At 36.0% G+C, this 23716-nt stretch overlaps 1 protein-coding gene across 4 annotated transcripts in view; it reads left to right on the plus strand.

Moving 5' to 3' along the window:
- Positions 1–23716, plus strand: part of EXOC6 (exocyst complex component 6) — a 229178-nt gene that overhangs the window by 29966 nt on the left and 175496 nt on the right. For all 4 annotated transcript variants that reach the window (XM_043596991.1, XM_043596992.1, XM_043596993.1 and 1 more), the window contains exons 2-4: positions 19555–19726; positions 21216–21263; positions 21348–21438. In XM_043596991.1, the coding sequence (XP_043452926.1) occupies positions 19555–19726; positions 21216–21263; positions 21348–21438 (311 nt within the window). The remainder of the gene's footprint in view (positions 1–19554; positions 19727–21215; positions 21264–21347; positions 21439–23716) is intronic.

Below are 23716 nucleotides of genomic sequence, written 5' to 3' on the forward strand. Positions count from 1 at the left end.
GAAATAAATAAGTAAATAAAAGAAAATAAAATCAAAACAGTTATCAGATATTGTCTGAGAAGCAATACTTGGGTACTTATTTAATTAAAGTGAAAGTGAAGTATTTAAAAAATAAACATAGGTAACTTGATTGTAAAGAACCTTAGTTCTTTCATAAGTGAGAGGAAAATTGTTTATTAAATAATCAAGAATATAATAAAGTCCATGTGAAGAACAGAAAATTATTTTGGCAAAATAGACCCACTGCTGCTACCTAGGCAAATTGTATGGAAGATAAAGAATAACCTTTCATATTATAAGCATGTCATTAACTGGTAAACCAAGGAAGCAAACCCAATAAAATTGAGCAAATGTTGCAAAATTTCATTTTATTTTATTATTTAAAAAAAATTGTAATGTTTGTTTATTTTTGAGAGAGAGAGGGAGGGAGGGAGAGGGAGGCACAGTATCAGAAGCAGGCTCCAGGCTCCAAGCTGTAAGCACAGAGTCTGACGTGGGGCTCGAACTCATGAGCTGTGAGATCATGACCTGAGCTGAGGTCAGACGCTCAACCGACTGAGCCACCCAGGCGCCCCTGGTAATGATTTAAACTTTTAACCAAAACTATATTTAATTTACATTTCACATTGAAACACTAAGGTGGAACATTGAGAACTGTCTGTTACATACAACCAGCATTTTATCAGACTGGCAGAACTCATGGGCACACCCAATACAACTCCCTGCAGACACTAATGTCCCTTTTATACCTTCTTAAAGTGGCAAAAATGAACACTTTTATTAACACGTCCTCCAAATATGGCTTGTCTATAGCATATAAAAATAAGAAACAACAGTATATAGAGTAAATTATGGGTAGTAATCCCTCTTCTAAAATTCTACCATTTAAAAAAATTAGACGATCAATGGTTATTAGTTTAACTCACGCCACTGAGATCAAGAGTCACATGCTCTTCCAATTGAGCCAGCCAGGTGCCCCTTAATAGCAAAGTTATAAGCTACCTAAAAGATCTTGGAAATCTGTGTCAATACATGTTGTAATAAAAAGTTTGTCAGAACAATGATTCAACTTAGTTGAACACAAATTTACATTTTAGCTATTTAAATAAAATATTTATATAGGCTAATGTTAGCTTATCTGAAAAGTAAATGTTTATGCATTTAGGAAAAACAAACCTAAGTAGAATAAAATGATCAATCAGAGAAAATAAATAGCTTTTTTCTTAAAGCAGAGTTATTAAACTAGACTTGTGTCAAAGTTGCACTTATGTGAACTTGGACTTTTTAAATGTTTCTTAGGGCCACCTGGCTGGCTGGGTCGGTAAGAACACGTGACTCTTGATCTCAGGGTCTTTAGTTCATGCCCCATGTTGGGCATGGAGTCTACTTAAAAAAATAAAAATGAAAAAATTTTAAAATATTTCTGAGTTAATTCCTGTAAGAATAATTTATTAAGTCTAACACATTTAAATAAACAATAAGAAGTTTAATTTACTTGTTTTCTGGGAGTTTTATAATCTATTTATACAAGTACTTATTATTATTTTTAACCACTGAGCCAGTGAAAACAGAGTTCCTTTAATGAGAGGTAAAACTTTCTGAACTGCAGATACAGAGCTTTATAGCTTTGTGTCTATGATTTCATCTACCGGTTTAGAGACATGAATTGTAGAGCTTAAAAACAAACAAAAAACCTCACTGGTCCAGATACCAAAAACTTATTCTTGGTGGGCATAAAATTCTAAATAGACAAAAAAAGATTATCAAGCCAGAGTGTGTCTTTTATCTTTTACCCAAGAGATCTCTGTCATCCATGTTTGGAATCACCAAATAAATGGTTAAGCCATGAAACCAAATTCTTAGTCATTGTTACCACTTAGGGTAATAATGTATTGGCCAGGCAGTAATTAAAAATCAAACCAAAACATACAATCTGTGGAGAAGAAACAGTAACAACAAGCAGAGAAGTAAAAGTCAGCAAAGTTAAATGTGTATTTCCACTTGGGTTTTACTTCTGGGATCCAAGAAAAGAGGTGCCTAAGCTTAGGCAGCTCGTGAGGTACAATTCTCTGGCAGTCCAGTTTCCTGACTGTGTCAGGGAAATCCATTGGGCACTTTGGTGAAACTTCCAAAACTTAAAAGATAGTTTTCAAAAAAGATAAAATCATGACTCTCATACAGATATAAAATTAATACATGTCAAAGGTTTTATTTAACTTGTTAATTATTGAGGGATCTAATAAGGCATTAACAACGGTTTCAAAAACAATGGCAGAACACAGTATAGGCATTTGGGAATGCTGAAATAGATTTATAAATAGAGACATAAGTGGTGACTATCTGCAGGGCAGTAATTACTTGCATTCCACAGGCCGAAATGTTTTGTATTTCCATGAACAAGAATAACTTGCTTTACTATCAGTTCCTCAATGTATAGAGATGTAAAATAGGCCAGACAGTGAAAGGCACAGAAAATGTGTAAGAGTAATCCTTTTCATCCACTTCAAAATTTTTCACAATTTTTTTGCCATTATTGGAAACATTTTTTTTCATTTTGTTTTTTACTATGCTTGCCTTTTTTTTTTGCCATGTCAAAGGTTTTAATTTTTATGAAAATGAAATTTATCAATCTTTTTCTTCTAGATTTTGAGCCATAGGAGAGTTTTCCATAGTACCAGGTTATAGAGAAATCTACCTATGTTTTCTTTTGGTATTTGTATGGTTTATTTTTTACTTTTACATTTCTGTTTTGTTTTTTTTTTAATTTTCTTTGGGTATGGTATAATGAATGGCTCCAGGTTTTATCTTTTTTTTTTTTAAAGTTTATTTATTTATTTAAGTAATCTCTACACCCAGCATGGGGCTCAAACTCATGACCTTGAGATCACGAGTCTTGCGCTCTTCCAACTGAGCCAGCCAGGTGCCCTGGTTTTACTTAAAAAAATTTTTTTTTTGTATGGCAGTCCAACTATCCTAACACTTTTTATTTAAAAAACATATTTTTTTCACCTTGATTTGAGATGCTGCGATTATCATTTATTGAATTTTCATATGTGGTGGGTCTTTCTCTTGATTCTTTATTCTGTTCATTGTCTATATGTCTGTTCATACTTTCAATTATAGAGACTTTATTGTTTTATTTGGTGGGGCTACCTTCACCTCATTGCTCCTTTTTCAGGGGGTTCCCAGTGATTCTACCTATTTTTTAATTTAAAAGGTTTTTTGTTATTATCATTATTTGAGTATAGTTGACATATTAGTTTAATGTGTACAGCATCCGAGTGAACATTTCTATGCTTATGCTATGTTTACAAGGGTAGCTACCATCTGTCACCATACAATGCTATTACAGTACCATTGACTGTATTCCCTATGTTGTACCTTTCATTCCCATGACTCATTCATTCCATAACTGGCAGCCTGTATCTCCTACTCTCCTTTACCCATTTTGCCCCTCCTCCTTCCCCCCTTCCCCTCTGGCAACTCTCAGTTTGTTCTGTATATGTATAAAAGTATAGATTTGATTCTGCTTTTTGTTTGTTTATTCATTTGTTTTTTAGATTCCACATATAAGTGAAAACATGTGGTATTTGTCTTTCTCTGACTTCACTTAGCATAGTACTCTCCAGTATATAGATTATCTTTTAAGCTATTAGGCAGACATCACATTAGATCTGCTTTAGACAGTTTAACATATTTTGTTTGACTTTCCAAAGTCTAAGAAAGCAGTCTACATCTGCAGTCATTAATCTGCTTTAAGCATTTTCAATTAAAATTTATTTAGCATTTCAATTTGTAATCCTAGAGGACAAATACAATTTTGTATGTGTTGGGTGTTTCCATTTCTCATCTTTTGCATTTTACCAAGTAACACAAGTCAACAGGAAGAGACATCTCTGGTCAGGAGTGTAAAAACAGGAAGGAGGAAGTCTATTGCAAATCTGTGTTAGCCGATTATCAATTTAGGTTGCACTCTAGAGGATGTCCATTAGCGATTAGCATCGCACTTTGTTGTTACCCAGAATTAACAGTAAGCGTTAATGTCAATGTTGTAGAATGTTGACCCTAGTTATAAGAAATAATGTTAACTTACAGACTGTACTAGGCTCTTGCCTATGCATGGGAACAGGATACTGTTAGTGAGAACCAGTCACAGAAATTGCATATGGAGGGAAACAAGGCAAATAAAATTCAAAATCAGAAATAGAGGGAACATCATCCTGTATTTTTTGCCTTTGCCTGATCTTGCTGCTTTGACAGGTTGTATAATCCTTTAAGATATGGTTGTATCCTTTTTAAAAAAAATTATGGTCTGTCAACTTTGTCATTTAAAAAATTGTGTGACAGAATATCAACTGAATGTCTCCAGTTGAATTAAGAGGAAGCACCTGAGCATTATTTTGTAAAGCATTCTAAGAATGCATGTGGCAAACTAGATGAAATATTTCATGGGAAAATAACACAGAAGGTGAATATTTTGTAAATAAGAAATCTTTTTCAGTATTCTGTGATGCAAGGAATTGGATTCTGTGTTTATACTTTTTTTTTTTTCTTCTGGAGTTGCTAGAAACTCACTTGCTTTGGATATTCAGCATACCTGCTTGGTTTAGCTACCTGACGGTGGTATTTTAAGACACTTAGCATATCCCAAATTCTTTACTTAGCTGTACAGTGTTGTGGATGTTTTGGAAAAATTAAAAGTACTGTGTAAAAGCTACATGGTGGCGGCAGCTGCTGATCCTCCTCTTCCACCTTCTCTTCCCTCACCTCCTCCTCCTCTTCCTCCTACCCCTCTTTCTCTTCCTCCTCCTCCCCCCACCCCGTTTGACATGTGACATGTTCATTTCCTCAGGTGTCTATTAACTTAACCTATGCCTTTATGGGACCCTTATTTATGCATTATTTTGTGGTAATGCTTCCCACATTTTTTATGTCATGGCACAACCAGAAAGTTAGATTGAGAGATGATCATTATATATGCCTGTAACCTATTCATTTGGGAAGATGTACTCTAGTGTGTGGGTCAGATGAGGGGGTTTTTAAACCCCTTATAATTTTAAGAAATGCTTGTGTATGTGTGAAATGTGTGCAAGGATAGGCGTCTTAGGGATTTGTCGTTGTTGTAGGTACCAAACCAAATTGAGTTAGCTTGAGGAAATCTGGAAAAAAAAGAATGAAAGCTTTCTGGGTATCTCACAAAATTCTTAAGACAGACATGCTTCTTAAAAGACAAAGAGGTAGAAGACTGTTTCTTTCTCCTTCCTGCTTCTCTCTGTCTTCATTTTCCTCTGAAGTGGAGCTTTCTCTCCTCTCTGCAGTTAGTGGGGGATGACCACCTACAGCTTCCATGTGTCAGTTGGTACATATAGCTGACTGTCTCTGAGTTCCAATTCAGAATTCATGAAAGAGTGTATCTGATTGAACCAGTTTGGATCAGTTGCACCCCTCTGGGGCAATGTACCTGTGAATGGAAGACGCTATATTGCTTTTCCAACTTTGTAGTTGGTCATCAGTTCTCCGAGAGAAAGTGTCTATTACAGTTGTGTTTGCAAACTTTTTTGGGGAGAAGATCCAACTTTGATCAAAATCATAGAGGAGGATCTGGTCACTCCCAGGCCACTGTCCAAATAAAGATTAACTGATCTAAGAGTTATAATAGAATTCCCACTACTTAGGGGTGTCTGGGTGCCTCAGTCGGTTAATCCTCCCACTTTGGCTGAGGTCATGATCTCATGGTTCATGAGTTCAAGCCCCACGTCGGGCTCTGTGCTGACAGCTCAGAGCCTGGAGCCTGCTTCAGATTCAGTGTCTCCCTCTCTCTCTGCCCTCCCCTGCTCACACTGTGTGTGTCTCTCAAAAATAAATAAACATTTAAAAAAAACAAAAAAAGAATTCCTACTACTTAGTACATCCTTCAAATTAAACTGTTTGCCTTTTTCACAGTGCCGTGTTCTTTTCTGCCTATGTTTACCATGATTGATTACCCTGTCTTTATTTCTCCACCTACTCACATATTACCTATCGTTCAATTCTCATTTTAGGTCTAACCTCCTTCATGAAATCTTTGCATCTTAGAACACAGCATTCTAGGTGGATATATTTGTATATTCATATATATATATGTATTTTTTTCTTGTGTCTGAATTCTTACGCCATGGACTTTTTAAATGCTGTACAATGTTATTTAGTTGTTTGTGAATATATGTTTTAGTATGTATATTTTAAATAAACATCTTAAATGCAGGTCTAATGAAATTGTCCCTGAGGCCTATGATTGTCAACACATACCTGGTTAGTTTTGACCATGTTACATAGTATAATGCCTTGGGTACAGCAGACTTTCAATAAGTACTTTTTGAACTGAATTAATGAAAAGTAAACACCTTTTTGTTTTATAGAAAACAAATATAGAAGAATAGAGAGGTGAGAAAAACACTTGTTTCCTACTACGGAAGAACAATCACAATTGACATTAATTCTAGTTAATTCTTAGATTAGAAATGACAGATATTTTTTATTTGTTGAATGTTTATTGAAAGGATTTCTGCTATTCAACATGTTAAATTTTGAGTATTAAATATTTGTTAAATGAAGTTCCAATTGCATTGTATAAAATTTTCATCCTGTTTAATTATTTCCTTATTGTTGTACCTTTAGAGTGGTTCTTATTTTTATCAAATTCTATAAACAATGATATTAATTCTAAAATAATTTCTTAGGATCTTTGTTCCCAAAGCAAAAGTAATCATGTAGATAATAGGTAATAGCTAACATCTATTGAACATTTACTGTGTGCCTCTTTTTTAAACACTTAAATGTATTATTTAATCTTCACAAAAAGCAAATGAGGTACCATTATTACATACCTATTCTATAGATGAAGAAATTGGGGTAGAGATAGATTAGGTCATTAGCTCCAGGCACATAGTAAGTGGTGGAGCTTGATGTGAACATAGGCCATTTGGCCTCTGAGCCTATCTATACTTTTTTTTTTTTAACTTTATTTACTTTGAGATAGAGAGAGAGAGAAAGCTGGGGAGAGTCTGAGAGAGGGAAAGAAAGAGAATCCCAAGCAGGCTCCACACTGCCAGCATGGAGCCGAATGTGGGGCTCGAGCACACAAACTGTGTGATCATGACCTAAGCTGAAATCTAGAGTTGGACGCTTAACCAACTGAGGCACCCAGGCGCCTACCCCAGAGCCTATCTGTACTCTTAATCATTATGTTTTGCCTTCTAATTTAGAGTATCAGATAATTAAAGATGTAGTGTAAAAGCTGTATTAAATTTTAACTTAAAAGTAAATGGAAAGGTTTACATTAAGATTTGGAACACTAAGGAATATGACCAGGGCTGTACTCAGGGAGGGAAGGTACTGTATTTTAAACTTGTGCTAGGTCAGAGGAGGCTCAGATACTGAAATTAACTCACAAAAAAGTGATGTAGGTCGCTTATTCCTCTGCAGCTCCCAGATAGATACAGGGCTCTGGTAACTTTAAGGGGCTGCTTGATGCAAGCAAAATCCCTGACCTTATATCTTCTCTGTACCTTTTTTCAGTTTTAAATGATGGAAAAAACAAAATACCACCAACATTGCCTACCTACCCCTTTCATTCCTATACTTTCATTCATTCCTATGGTAAAAAGAACATAAATCAGGTTTGCTTTTAGGCCTGTCTTACTAGAAGGGCTGGTTCTTTTCAGTTTGGTAGACCAGGCCTAATAGAATCTGTGTACAATGGTGTGTTTTTTTGCTTTCATGTCTGAATGTGAAGGCAGGCAACTAGTTTTTGTGTGGTTTGTGAGAGTGTGTGTATGTATTGTTGATGCCTGGGTATGGCCAACCTTATTATAAAGGAGCTTAATTTTGACACACTTCGTTAATAGAGGCATTGCCATGATTGATAATAAGAAAGGTACTCTGGGAATGAGCAATGAATATTTAACTGACAGATTTAAGGTAAATAATTTCAGTAATCGGATGGTGATTTGTGTGCAGTGAGCTGCTGTTACCTTTTTTGTGCAATAGTTTCCAACACTTCTTATAAGTCCAAGACTTGGGTTGTATACCTGGCTCTGGGCTAAAAAGTAGGGACATGGTGTTGAGCAAATCCTTTAACTTCTCAAACTTTCAGTTCCTTCATCTGTGAGATAGAGATAAAACCCTGTCTACTTCCCAAGGGTTCTTGGAATCAAATGCAATGATGTACTGTGTAAAATGGCTTTGTAGATTGCAAAGCACTAATACAAAGGTAAAAGCTTATTTTTATGTATGTATGTATTTATTTATTTATTTATTTATTTATTTCTGTTACTTACATTCTGTTTTTGAGTGGACACAGAATTGTTCTTCTCAACTTACTGTTTTTCTGCAAAGCTGTGACTTTCTCTGTACAGCAGTGGATTGTATGGTCAGGATTAATGTGAATTTGGATCAGCCTTATATCAGGGTAACCATGTTTCTGTTTTCCTCCATACTACTTACGAATTACACTTACTTGGCAATTTTTTTTGTCTTTTGAAAAACACATTATAAAAATCAAATTAATACTAGTTAGTATATATTTATTTTTTAAATGCATAGTTCTGAATGCTTTCTTCCAAAGTTCAAATTAAATACATCTGGCTTTCATTTTTAATATATTGTACATTTTAGTAAAGGTCTTGTTTTTACTGTTACTTTTCATTTAAAAATGTTTATTTTAAGAGAGTGAGAGTGTGTAAGCGTGTTAGAGTGTGTAAGCGTGTTCATGAGCGAGGAGGGAGGCGAGGGGGGGCAAAGAGAGAGGAGAGAAAGAATCCCAAGCAGACTCCCTGCTGTCAGCACAGAGCCCAATGCAGGGTTTGATCCTAGGAACAGTGAGATCATGACCTGAGCCAAAATTAAAAGAGTTGGATGCTTAACTGACTGAGCCACCCAGGTGCCCCAAGTTGTTGTTTTTACTTCGGATATATTTATGTTGGTATCTTTTCTAGGACCTCCAAAAATTATTATGAGCCTGGAATTGCCAGAGAATTTTTATGGTGTTTATGGTTCATTTCTGCTATTTTTAACCATTACATTAAAGCAGTAGATATCAGGATAAAGCAGCTTCAAAAAAGAGGAAATGTTATTTTGATTTCATAGTTTTTATTTGTTAATTAGGTTGAATATGCGATTCACACCATACTTTGATGCAATAGTCAAAGAAAATATTTGGATTTTTACTTTTTGGTGAAGGGTGCCCTCTAGTGAGCCTGTTCTTTTTATTAAGATTTGCAGTTCTTTGCATCATTTTGGCACTTGTGAACTGAATATAGAGATAGAAGACACCTTTAGTTCTCAAGGAGATTGGAAGATGAAATATACACTAAATAATTAGAAAATAAATTTTTTGTGTTACAGAAATAAAAGGTACAAATAAATGAAAGATGAAATTTTTTTTTAATGTTCATTTATTTTTGAGACAGAGACAGACAGAGCATGAATGGGGGAGGGCCAGAGAGAGAGGGAGACACAGAATCTGAAGCAGGCTCCAGGCTCCGAGCTGTCACCACAGAGCCCGACGTGGGGCTCGAACCCACAGACCATGAGATCATGACCTGAGCCGAAGTCAGAAGCTCAACCGACTGAGCCACCCAGGTGCCCCGAAAGATGAATTTTTAAAAAGATAGTGATATACAAATAAAAAGAAGTTCAAGAGTTGTTTCTGCACTTGATTTTCAGTTTCTATTGCTTACAGTCAGTACTTAATAAATATTGAATATTGTTGGAAAGAATACTCCTTTGTCTTTTATCCAGGTGTTACTGTCTTGGAGCTATTTCATTTCTTATTTGCTCCTGGATTACAGGGTGTCAGGGAAAGTTAATGAGAATGTTGTTATTCATGCTTGATATATTTGATAAAATGGTTGGGAAAATGTTAGAGGAGTACTAGGTATGATAATTTTATATTGACTGCTTTTTTTCTTTCTATTTTATATTGCTACGTAGAATTATGTATATTTTTTCAAAGATTCATAGGAAAGTCTGCCAATGTCCAATATTTTAATGGTAGTCACTTTAGGGGAATATCTTCACATTATTCTGTGTAGGGCTTTGCTCTGTTCTTTTGTGGTTATGCACCAGCATATCCATGCTATTGGAGAACACAGGATTCTGAGATAGAGAAAAGCCATTTTTATTTTGTCTAGAAAAGGAACTATGGCGCTCCAGTAAACATAGGTAGGTTAGAGAAATTGGATTGGGTATATTGAGATTTTATCATTTTTTTTTAATATAAACATTTTATTAAAAGTTAAAAAGTCATTTCTCAGCAAATAAATACAGGTATCCCCTGCTCTTTGAAAGTTTGTGTTTCATCAGTTCACTTTTATAAAAGACCTAAATAAGTACTGATTTCCACTAACTGAAAGAAATTCAAAGAAGATTTTTGCTTTTTAGGAAAAAGGCAAAAAGTGAAAATTGTGTTCAGCAGCATAAGCATCAAAAGTGGCAATGTCAGGTTCTTTCCTGGGGACCTGTACTCAGTGTCAAGCCACCATAGCTCTGAACTGTGTGAGCATCTGTGTTTTATCTTGATTTATTTTGTGCATCTGTTAACAAGATGTTTCCTAAAGTATATCAGAAAAGCCTAAGAGAGGTTATTTTGTGCGTCTGGGAATGCTAAAAAAATTTTCCATAGAAATTAGGAGTAATGGCTTCTTCACTTTATACCATTCCTGTTTCATGGGAGCTCTCTACTTTCAGATAGTAGGAGAAACATGTGCATTTTATTTTTTTCAATTATTGTGATGGCTTTTTTTTTTACAGTGAAAATACAGTGAAAGAAAAAGGTACCAAAAATGGTATTAGGATATTATGTGCCTTTTGGCAAAAAATATTCTGGTATGTTACCAGTAATAAGAAAGCCCTTGTTCACGTAATATCTTAAGAATGTTGTTTTGTCAGAAAGAAGGAGGTTTTCCTTAAAAAAAGAAAAGAAACCTTGAATATGATTAATAAATAATATAGCATCTGTCCAAAAACTCGAAGTAGCCCGAGTTCCTCCATTAAGACATTTTATTTGGTAACATTAATTTTTAAAGAGCCAATTTTAATATTTTAATGATATTTTGGTTTTTCTTGTATCTATTTTATTACCACTAGGTGGAGCCCTGTGCATACAATTCAAGAAGGCATTTCTGAAAGATGATTTACTTGTTTAAAAGCCATAAACCTGATACATCAGATGATCAAATAATGTATGATAACTCATATTTCAACATTTTGCTTTGGTGTGGAGGATTAGATATAATGAAGATAGAAAATGTGTACTTAAAAGAATTTTTAAGCTATGCTTTTTAAAGACCTACATTATTTTTATGCATTCCTACTTGCTAAAATTAAAATATGTAAATTAAAATCTTTAGTGTATCATGGTCCATCTTTATCTTCACATGAAGTTTTTAAATCATCTCTTCTTTTAAAATTGATTTTACATTGCATTTTGGCCTGATTAGCATTACATTTTGGTAGAAATAAGATTTTATTGTGCTGAGCTTTTGGAAGGGAAGACTGAACTCTCTTACCCTGAAGTTATTATATGTACACTTGACCCTTGAACAATGTGTGGGTTAAGGGCACTGACCCCCTGTGCAGTTGGAAATCTGCATATAACTTTTGACTCCCCAAAGATTTAACTACTAATAACCTACTGTTGACCAGAAGCCTTAATACCATAAACGGTCAATTAACACATATTTTATATGTTTATATATAGTGCATTCTTGCAATCATGTAAGCTAGAGAAAAGAAAATGTTGTTAAGAAAATTGTAAGGAAGAGAAAATACATTTTCAGTACCATACTGTATTGAAGAAAATTTGTAAGTGTACCTGCTCAGTTCACATCCTTGTTGTTCAAGTTTCCTCTGTATATGGAGCACTAATTTACAAGCTTAGTGGATGTGGGATGGCGGAAAATTTACCAACTTTTTGATGTTCACTCGTCCTGGTTCTGCCATATATCTGTGTGTATTTACTTATAGGATTTGAATTAGGCCTGCCAGTAGACATTATAGCATTCTGAGGGACATTTTGAAAGAAGAAAAATTATTTTCATTAAAATTATATATTGCTTGAAAGTTAGATCAGTAATATATCTGCACATTAATAATTAGATGGATAAAACTGTTAACCGATTTAGGATTCAAAGAGTGAATAGCACTGCATGGCATGTCCTTTCTTATCCTGCAAATTAAAATTTCAAAGAGTAATGACTGTCATTTAGAGACAAAAAAATAGACTTTTCAGAGTCTCTGCCCAAGGTTAGATGAGTATGGGGCCCTTAGATTTCTCTACTTCATATTTTGCTCCTCTTTATTTTGTTGCATTTGTAATTTAATACTGGCTAACAATTAGCTATGCCTCAGTTCTCATCCTTTTTTTCTGTCCATTGGATGATTTCACCTGATGGGTGCAACAGTGCACATCAGGGATTCCCTATTGAGTCATTCTCAATTGTTGATCTTCAAAGGTGATCTGGTTAGTTGCTATGCTCGTAACTTCTCTGCATTTCATGCTGCTTATCACCCATTTCTGATCGGAGAGTCTGTATGACATAATGGTTAAGAGCACTGATTTGGAGTCAGGTAGACTTGGGGTTAAATCTTGGCGCTACTACTGTGTGTATTTGGACCTAAAGTCTTAATCTTCCCAAACTACATTTGTAAATGGGGATGCTAATAGAATCTATGTTGTAAAGCTGTAGTGAATATAATGAGGTAATGCATGCAAAGTACTTAATAGTAAATTAACTGTTTTTTGATGTTTACCACATTAAGCCAGAAGCAATAGATATATGACTCCTCTTTAGTCAGTTTAGTCACTGTGGGGAATTGTTGATAGGGAGTGCACACCTTTTTTTGCTTTCTGTATCCTTCCTCCACCGTCTCTCCAAATTATCTTTATAATTAAACATAGGTTTCTTCAGAGAAAAGATGGATAATTCCTACTATGCCTCTGGTGTCAAGAAATACTTGGGAGAGGTATTGTTTCTGCTTTCTTCCTTTTTCCAGGGATCTTATACATATACACCCTTTCTCCCTTCCTGTTTCTCTCTATTCCCCCAGCTATTTATTGTTGGCTTTATTACAAATTATCAGACTAGTTATTTCGAATATAATTTTTCATCAGAGTGGGTAGAGGGTTAAATCAACTACATGTATTGATTAATTCCATTTTGAGTGCTTGAGTTTGGCTTTTAGATTTGTGCTGCATCTACGAAGTTAAGAAAGTCAGAACTAGGAACCTTCCAGGGTCGTTTTTAAGGCCAAATTCTGTCTAATCATGAATTGTGGATTCTGGCACTTGCTTGAACCGTCAGTGCTTTTAAAAAAAAATGCATTTTATTCCTGTGATTTAGAATGTTTCCTCATCTCTGCTTCTTTATTCCTGTGCATTCTGTTCAGGATGATCTCATTGGTATAGATTATGGGTGATGTGTGGTTATATCAGCTTGGACTGCAGCTTGTATTTATGTCTGTAACAGCAAGTGGTTATCAGTGGTGTAACAGTCAAGAGAGACTAAGACTTAGTTATAGGTGGAACATTCACAGTACTGATTCCTTTATGTTATTTTTATTTCCTTTATTGGGGCTTATAGTTCTAACAGCAGAAGGCATGGAATGTAAATAGTTCACCCATTTCAGGCTTTGGTTTTCTATTAATGGTGGGTGGGTATCGCGTATGTTCTGATGTACTTTGTAGAGAAAGTGTCATTCACCTGTGATGCTATAATAGATGCACTGGCAGTGTCCTGAATTACTATAAGACGGGAGTGGTTTTGCTTTTAAAACCCTGGAGAATAAATTAGAAAGATATACTAGAAGATGGGCTTTAAGAACTTTCTAGAATAAAATAGACTTCTGGAAAATAACTTGTTTTTTTTTCTTTCTGTTTATATGTTATTACTGTTTTTTTTTTTAATTTTTTTTTCAACGTTTATTTATTTTTGGGACAGAGAGAGACAGAGCATGAACGGGGGAGGGGCAGAGAGAGAGGGAGACACAGAATCGGAAACAGGCTCCAGGCTCTGAGCCATCAGCCCAGAGCCCGACGCGGGGCTCGAACTCCCGGACCGCGAGATCGTGACCTGGCTGAAGTCGGACGCTTAACCGACTGCGCCACCCAGGCGCCCCTGTTATTACTGTTTTTTAAAAGGCAGCTTTAAGTTTGTTTATTTTGAGAGAGGGAGGGAGGGGCAGAGAGAGAGAACCCCAAACAGGCTCCACATTCTCAGTGTGGAGCCCAGTGCAGGGCTCGAACTCAAGAACTGCGAGATCATGACCTAAGCCGAAATCAAGAATCGGATGCTTAACTGACTGAGCCACCCAGGCACCCCTGTTATTACTATTTTTAAAAGAGGTAATAATATTGCCCTTTGCACTCACAAACAGAGTCAAATCCTCTTTGGAGAGACATTGTAGTAGGGTTGTCCTAAAATATCTCTTAGATTTTTGGTACAGTGCTACAGCTGTAACAGGAAAAAAAAAAGAGAGAGAGAGGACAGTTGTTTTGGTATGTTTGTTTACCTGGTATTTTAAGAGTCAGATAAATTTCAAACTTTTATTCAAATAGGTAAAAAAAAATTAGAAATGAGTATATATATTACTTCAATAAGTGTTCAAAGTTATGAAATACAAATTTGTTTATAGCACACCAATATCAGGTTAACTGTCTCTTGCATATGGTTTTTCCTGTGGAGTAATGTTTGTTTAAGAATTCTTATTAATTATATGTATTAATTATAGGAAAAGCACAAGGGAAGCAAAAAAGTATTCTGGGAATTCTAGTATTGCCTCAGTCCCTTACTAATAACCAGCAAATGAGCAAGCCATTTGCCGATTCTTTTTTTTTTTTTTCTTTTTGAGAGAGAGTGAGCAAGGGAGGTGCAGAGAAAGAGGGGACAAAGGACAAAGGATCCAAAGCAGGTTATGTGCTGATAGCTGTCGAACCCACAGATTGTGAGATCACGACCTGACTGAGTCACCCACGCACCCCACCATTTGCCATTTCTATGCCTACTCCCTCACTTGTGAAAAGGAGGCAATATTTTCTCTGGTGCTGTATAAGAAATAAAACATTGGATATAAAAAATACAGAAGGCCCCATGCAGATGTCAAGTATTAGTGGTAGTCAGCTCCTTTAGTATGGGGTAGCTATATTTGATATTGCAACCAGTACCTATTCAACAGCCAGTTCACTCTTTAATAAGGATTTGGTTGTTTTTTATGTGCATATTATGCTAGTAGCCAGTGTATATATTGAGCACTTACCATATGTCAGTTACTGCTAAGAATCTTTCATGTGTTTACTAATTTAATCCTTATAACTCTCTGATGTAGCTACTATTTTTCATCCCTATTTTACTGTTGAGAAAGTTGCGATTTAGAGAAGGGGCTTTTCTGACATAGAACAGTTAGTAAGTGTCCATTCTGATTCCATCTGTCTCCATCCATTTATCCATCGAGTTATTCATCAATTATTTATTAAGCATCTGCTATGTGATAAGTATTATTTATTCTAGGGCTGAGCATTCATTGGGGAACAAAACAGACAAAAAGCTCTTCCGTCATATAACTTACATTCCAGTGAGCAAAGACAAAATAAATAAAACTATGCAATTGAGCATATATTCGAGTATAGTGGTAAGAGTGATGCAGTGATAAAGTAAACTACTTTGTTTCAGAAAATAGAAAAAGTAAAGCAGGGAAGGGAATTTTGTGTGTGTGTGTGTGTGTGTGTGTGTTTATAATGTAGATATTGTAGCCAGAAAGGGCCTCATCAGGAAGGGGATAAAAAAAAAAACCTGAAAGTGGTAAGGGAGGATCCCACATGTGAGAAGTGTGATCCAGGTAAAGGAAATAGTGTGTGTGTAAAGCATAGGACAGGAATGTGCTTGGTGTGTTGCAGGAACTACAGGGAGGCCAGTGTTGCTGGCATAGAATAACTAAAGTGGAGAGTAAGTATTAGGAAGTGAGGTCAGTGAGATAACATGGGGCAAAATTATATAGCGATTTATGGGCTATTATAAGAGAAATAGGGTTTTGAGCAGAAGGGAGATACAGGATCTGATTTATATTTTAATGGCATCATTCTGTCTACTGTGTTGTAAACAGACTGAAGGGGACCAAGGGTGAAATCAAGGAGACTGATTGCAGAAGCAGTTGGCAGAATTCTAGGCAAGACACAATGGTGGCTTAGTCCATGATGGCACCAGTAGAGGTTGTGAGATGTGGTTGGATTTGCTGGATTGTTTTGGCAGTGAGGGTGAGAGAATGCAAACAGTCGGGGGTGATTTCAAGGCTTTTTGCCAGAGCAACTAGAAGAGTGAGGTTTACTGAGATGGAGGAAGACCTTGGGAGGATCAGGTTTTGAGGAAAAAGGTAGGGATTCATTTTGAACATATTTGAGGTGCTTATCACATACCCAGGTGGAGAAATATATGAGTTTGAAGTTTAGGGGAGAGGTTGGGGCTAGAATCATACATTTGGGAGGTGTCCATTTGTTTATGGAATAATAAGCTCCAAATCTGGATGAGATTGAGAGAATAGTATAGGTAGAAAAAAGAAGATGTCCAAGATTAGAGCCTAGTTCTAGCTCAGGTCTTAAAGGCTCAATTTTTTTTTTTTTTTTAATGTTTATTTCTTGGAGAGAGACAATGAGTGGGGGAAGGGCAGAGAGAGAGGGAGACAGAATCTGAAGCAGGCTCCAGGCTCAGGCTGACAGCACAGAGCCTGACGTGGGGCTCGAACCCACAAACTGCGAGATCATGACCTGAGCTGAAGTTGGACACTCAACCAGATGAGCCACCCAGGTGCCCCAAGGCTCAAATTCTTGATAATAGCTATCCAATATTGCTGTCTCTAGTATTATTAATAGATACTCATTAAAATCCTATAACATGGAGGCTGCCCCTCAGGAAGCTTTTGGATGATACGAAGAAATAAAATATAGGACATATATTTGAAAGGCTTAAATTTACAGTAAAAGGATAGTATATAATTACATGTCACAATGAGTGGAAAGGACTGTAAATTTACCTATTCTGCAGATGAAGAGATTACTTGGCATGGAAATGATTGACGAAGGTCTGTTGGAAGAAATGAGAATTGAACTAAATCTCAAATAATGAGGAACAGATTGGGGGGCACAGATTGGGAGGTCCCCAAGACTACTCTGAAGTTCAGTAATTTAGAAGGAGGACTCACAGAATTTAGAAAGCTTTTATATTCACAGTTGCTGTTTGTTACAGCAAAAGAAACATTAAAATTAACATCAGGAAGAGGCACATAAGTCAGGGTCTAGGAGAGTTTTAAGTGGGGGCTCCCCGTTGTCCTTTCCCAGTGGTCATATAGACACCCCTTAACTTCTCCCAGCAATGATGAGTGGCAGTAGTCACGGAATATTGCCGGCCAGGGAAGCTCACTTAAGCTGTGGTGTCTAGGGTTTTTCCTAGGGTTTGGTCACATACACATGATACACTGCTGTGAGTTGTTTACCCTTAATGTACAGACTCTCCAGAGCTGATATGATGTGGCCCCAAGGTCCCCATCCACTGCAAGTCACATTGTAAATCACATTGCTAGCTTAGATTATTTGGCATTGCCCAAGACCCTCAAGTAAACAAAGACAACTGTCAGGACATCCCAGAGATTTACCTCCCAGGAGCTGGGGACAAGGGCCAAACCTTTCTTTGGGTAAGGTTAATTTTTTCTGCATGGTGGTTGGCTGGGAGGGTGGTGCCCTCTATGTGGAGAAAGCATGAGCTGAGATACAGTAGGAATGTGTACACCATGTTTAGAGAACATCGTGGTGACTGCAATATGGCCTTGTGCTTGAGAATATGAACTCTGGAGACATAGTGCCAGGATTTATATCCCAGCTGCCCTTTGCTAGCTGTGGAATTTATGGCAGTTATATAATCTATAACATCAGTAAAGCAAGGGTAGTAACAACACCTTCTTTATAGGCTTGTTGTGAGGAATTACTGTACAAAGTACTTAGAGTATGTCCTGACATAGTAAATGCTGTAGAAATCAGGAGTTTGTTCATCATTAATGATGAAATTCATCATCATGTCCTTAATCATTTACTCAGTGATTCTTTTTTGAGCACTAGTATGTTAAAGACTCATGTTCTGGGCCTCAGACCTTGAGTTCTAGATACCTAGGCAGTTTCCTGATATCTACAGGGTTTGTGACTGATTTAATATTAACATGTTCAAAAAGAAATTAAATAATTTTTCGCACAAATGATTTTTACTATTGGCAGTACTATTAACTCAGTTTTGTTTTAAGATTATCAGCTGTTGCAGGGCGCCTGAATGGCTCAGTAGTTGAAGCGTTTGACTTCGGCTCAGGCTATGATATCACAGTTTGTGAGTTTAGCCCCACATCAGGCTCTCTACTGTCAGCACAGAGCTCACTTCAGATCCTCTGTCCCCCATCTCTCTCTGCCCCTCACCTACTCCCGCTTTTTCTCTCTCTCTCAAAAATAAGTAAACATTAAAAAAAAAGATTATCAGCTGTTGCTATGAAGTTAAAACTTGTATTTAACTGGCAATCAAAGAACTTAATTTGGAGAGAAGTGCTGAACCATAGTTACATTAAGTGGAATTCATTGTGATACTTCTGCATCTGTTCTGTGGCTTCAACTGTTACTTGAAGGCATGCTATGTCATCTGGCCTGTGGTATCCATGATAGAAATGATATCTTTCTAAAGAAGGGCTTTATCATAATACGCTGCCGCTTGAGGGCTCACACTTGTAGAATTGCATTCCCTTCTCCTGTGCCCTGTTTTGTTTTGTTTTGTTTTGTCTTTAAATCAGTCCTGATTATCCTTTTTTCCTTCTCTTTGCACCATGAAAAGCTTCAGGGTAGTGACTTTGGGAGCAGGATAGCTTAGAGTGAAGAGACCTTTACATGGGAGAAGTAATTTACATGTAAGAGATAGGAAGGTATTTTTTAGGTATGTTATAGGCTTACTTTAAACATTTAACTTATGCTCCAAAGTAACTGTAATGTAATATTGGTACTATAGCAAATTATTATTAACAGCTTTAATTGTATGTTTAAAAGTCATATTCATGGGGTGCCTGGGTGGCTCAGCTGGTTAAGCGTCTTGACTTTTGATCTTGACTCAGTTGTCAAGATCTCACAGTTTGAGAGTTCAAGCCCCACGTTGGGACTTGAACGTGAGACAGTCTCACAGTTCATGAGTTCAAGCCCCATGTTGGGCTCTGTGTTGACAGCACGGAGCCTGCTTGAGATTTTGTCTCTCCCTATCTCTGCCTTCCCCCCTCTCAAAATAAATAAATGAGTAAAACTTTAAAAATGTTAAAAATAAAAGTCATGTTCACAGGCTTAAATCTGGATATCAGAATTAAGCAATTCTTGAAATGTATATCACCTTAATATACTGATTGCAAAGCAAAAAACCAAAAAATATTAGCTGTTTCAAAGAATGGGCTAATAAAGAATAAATTTTGGTGAACTGGGAAGTTAATGTTAGCTTTCTTTTTGTATACATTTAGGTCTGTTTATGATGACCAACCAAATGCACACAAGAAGTTTATGGAAAAGTTAGATGCTTGTATCCGTAATCATGACAAGGAAATTGAAAAGATGTGTAATTTTCATCATCAGGGTTTTGTAGATGCTATTACAGAACTCCTTAAAGTAAGGACTGATGCAGAAAAACTGAAGGTAAGAAATGTTTTAAAATTCTCTTAACCTTTGGGGTGCCTGGGTGGCTCAGTTGGTTAAGCATCCGACTCTTGGTTTCAGCTTAGGCATGATGAGTCCCACATGGAGCTCCATGCTGCCAGTGTGGAGCCTGAGTGGGATTCTCTGTCTTCCCTTTCTCTCGCTCTTCCCTGCTTGTGCGCCTGCGTTCTCTCCTAAAATAAATAAATAAACTTAAAATAAAAGAAACTTATTTAAAAAAATTCTCTTTACCTTTGCTGTCATTAAATTACTGAAATATTAGTTTGTAGTGCATATGTACAAATAATTATTAAATGTACTATTTTCAAGAAGTGAGTTAGTGTGTATATTTGGGAATGCTCTTTATGCTCTATTAACATAGTTGTCATGCTAATGACAGGAGTAATCTCTTTTTTGTAAAGCAAGTAATGCATTGACTTAACAGGATTTCTTTCCATGCAGGGAAATGAACGAAAAGAATTCATACAATGAAAGGCCTCATTTGCAGTTTTAGAATTTTAAAAAAGACAATTAGTACAATAATGATAAAAACTATCCTCTAAAAACCTTTAAAAACTTACTATAAGTGATTATGTTCTCAAAATTATTTAATAATATTGAAACTTAGTTTAATAGCAAAGCATAATTTTCTTAAAGAAAGTTGGTGTGCATTTTCTGCCACAGAGCAAAAATGTTATTTATTAAATGAGACCTGGATTTGTTTAGCCAGAATTCAAAATATTTAGTTCTAAGAATTGTGCTATTTATCTTTCTTTACATTTGGAGAATTTAGCAGATAAAATGACCCTGGTTCACCAAAGGTTATGATTAAAAAACCATTATATAAAGGATATTCAGATAACAAGAGACCAAATACAGCATCAATGAGGTCACTGAGCATCTTTGTTCAGAAATTAATGAGATTTTTAATAAACTAGAATGTGCTTCCTTACGATGATGACCTAATGAGTCACTTAATATGTGGGAAAATTTGAGGTTGAGCTTTGTCTGCACCTGCAGCATTAAAATGTTGCTGTGGATTGAGATTTCCGTGTTTGATGTTAATCAACCACCCAGTGTTTGCATTCAGCAAAGTATGAATGTTTAATTACCATAAAATGCAATCACCATTTCCTACAGACAATGAATGGCACATAGACCTCATTGAAGTTATCAAAAAGGGACCAGTGGTCAATTGGGTCAGTGATTTGAATTGTTTGACAGACTTAGAGAAGCAAGTAAAGTTCAAAAATCTAGATTAAATTTGAGAAGTTTGCCACAGAATCTGTTAAAAAGAACTGTCATAAGTAATTGAAGTTAACAAAAGCCCTTTTCAATCAAAAGTTCAAGTTCAAGCTGTAGAGTTAATTTGAATTTGCATTTCTTTGTTCTAAGTTTCTCATGAAGCATGATCTGATTACAAGGGTGAGCAGTTATATCAGGGCAGTTTTATGCATATTTGTCTAACTAAGGTGAAATTATTTTTAAGGTACAAGTTACTGATACCAACCGAAAATTTCAAGATGCTGGAAAGGAGGTGAGAATATATTTCTTGTATGCTCAATTTGTGGATGCAGTTTAACTGTTTGCTTAAAAATATGAACATTTCTTCTTTTCTAAGGTGATAGTCCAGACTGAAGATATTATTCGATGTAGAATTCAGCAGAGGAATATTACAACAGTAGTAGAAAAATTGCAGTTATGTCTTCCAGGTGAGTTAAACTTGTCTACAGTGTAATGCTTGGCTTGGTAAAATTATAATCTAATGATAGTGTTTGGTCATTATTCATTATGGGAATTACAGATTATTTGTTGATTGCCCCCAAAAGCTCATGGTTATCTTCCTTGCCCATTTTAGCCCTTGAATTTTCATGGTCTTCTTATCTTATAAAGTCCCTGTTTGATGATCTGTCACATCAGGTTCCTAGAAAAACCTGTACCTCTCCCTCTCCCATTTCCTCCCGCCTAGTTTGTCCTTTGTCCCTCACCCCCCTCCCACTGCTTTTTTGTTTTTCCTCAGAATACTTTCCCATGGAGGAGAGTGTCTTTTCATTACATTTCCTTGCCTTTTCCTAATTTGCCTCATTTTTTATAACTAGTTTTCCATTGTTTTCTCTTTGTCATTTAAGCAGGTTGGTGTTGCTTTGCTCACAGTCTCATTTTGCTGATAAAATAAGCAAACATCCAAAAGTGCTAGGTCTTCTCACTTCTTTGGTCTTGCCTTGACTCCTATGTTTTGGAAAGACTGACTTTTTAGGTTTCTGAGTTTTTGATCTCTCTGTTACAGCTCAGATATTACTGAGACATCAAATAAATTCTGAAGAAACTAACCAGCATTTTCTTTCCCCTGATGTATCCTGTTCAGACAAAAGGAAGCATGTGTATGTCCTCTTTTCTTTATATAGTAAACTGAATCCATCTTAGTGTCCCATCTTCTAAACTTATTTTTTTTTAGGAAAGAACCTGAACCTTTATCCTGGAGAATAGAATGAGATGCTTTGTATGATATTTATATAATATAAAATTACCTTTGAACACAAATTATATGTTAAAACTGTCAGATTTTATTTTATTAAACAATTTTTTAATGTTTATTTTTGAGAGAGAGAGAGAAAGTGTGAGTGGGGGAGGGGCAGAGAGAGAGGGAGACACAGAATCTGAAACCGGCTCCAGGCTCTGAGCTGTCAGCACAGAGCCCGATGTGGGGCTTGAACTCAAGAACTGCGAGATCATGACCTGAGCCAAAGTTGGATGCTTAACCGACTGAACCACAAAGGCACCCAAAAACTGTCAGATCTTATTAGCTAAAAAACATTGTTTTCTGACTTTGTGAGATTAACTTTTCTTTTTTTTTAAGAATCACTGAAATTCTACTCAGTTTAATCTTGGATGCTTGCACACTAACTTTGAGTAAATAAAATGTCTGCTTATTATGTTCAGTTTCAGGATTGAGAATGTACTTCCTTCTAGTAATGTTTAATAATATGTCTTTGCCACCATCAGATACAGTGAAGTAGCCATGAAGACAGTCTCTAAGTTTGATTGCTTTGTCCCTAAATGGTAATAAGCCTAAAAATTCGGGTACTGATAGAATGAGAAAGCTGAATTGGGCTTATTCCCCTATGCAGCTATTTGGAATAGAAAAATAAAGGGAAGTAGAGATTAGACTTTTGTTACTGCTACTGTTTTTGCTTTCAAGGCTGGGCAGGTGATCTGAGTTTATGTAAACATTGTGTTCCTAATAGCCACATTGAGAACTACCTCCTTTCCTCTATTAGCCTTTTATCTAATTATCCAGTCGTAAATACTTTTTTGTGTCAGCCATTATGGTAGATATTGGAAGTATAAATTTGAAAATGAGACATTCCCAGCCCTGAAGAGTCCTACAGTCTAATGTGAATAAAGACAAATAAGCTATTAATTATTGTACAATTGCTTAACTCCTCCTTGGATTAGGAGTATGAGAGCATATAAGAAGTCATAGGGTAAACAATGCATTTTCCTGGTACATTAGTTTTACTTGATTATTTTTGAGGAGAGTATTATTTTTATATGGAAATAATATAAGATAGATAAGAAAGTTACAGGAGTTGTTGAGGTAAAACAGGAGACTTCAAAGAAAGTTTATACTTGTAGCAGCAGTTTTAGGCTTTTTCCCAGGTTATGTGTTCACTGTAATGCTTTGGTTGGAAAATATGAGAAATACTTGGTTGCAATATAGAGACTGTGATAGAGATACCCATAGGGACCACAGGGTTGAGGTGGTTCACTGTTGCCACCATCGCAGTATTACGGATTTCAGATAAATGAACAATGTCTTCTATGAACTTGAAGACCCCTGGGAAGTAGCCAAAATAGAAAATCTGGGAAAAAAGTATTCTGTCTTTCTGGTCTGTGAAAATGTGAGCTGGCTTGATCGGAGTCAATAATAACTTACTCACTTTATACTTTGAAATTCTACTAAGGATAAATGGTAATCTGCATAGTTAC

Source organism: Prionailurus bengalensis, chromosome D2 (genome assembly GCF_016509475.1).
Source record: "Prionailurus bengalensis isolate Pbe53 chromosome D2, Fcat_Pben_1.1_paternal_pri, whole genome shotgun sequence".
NCBI lineage: Eukaryota > Metazoa > Chordata > Mammalia > Carnivora > Felidae > Prionailurus > Prionailurus bengalensis.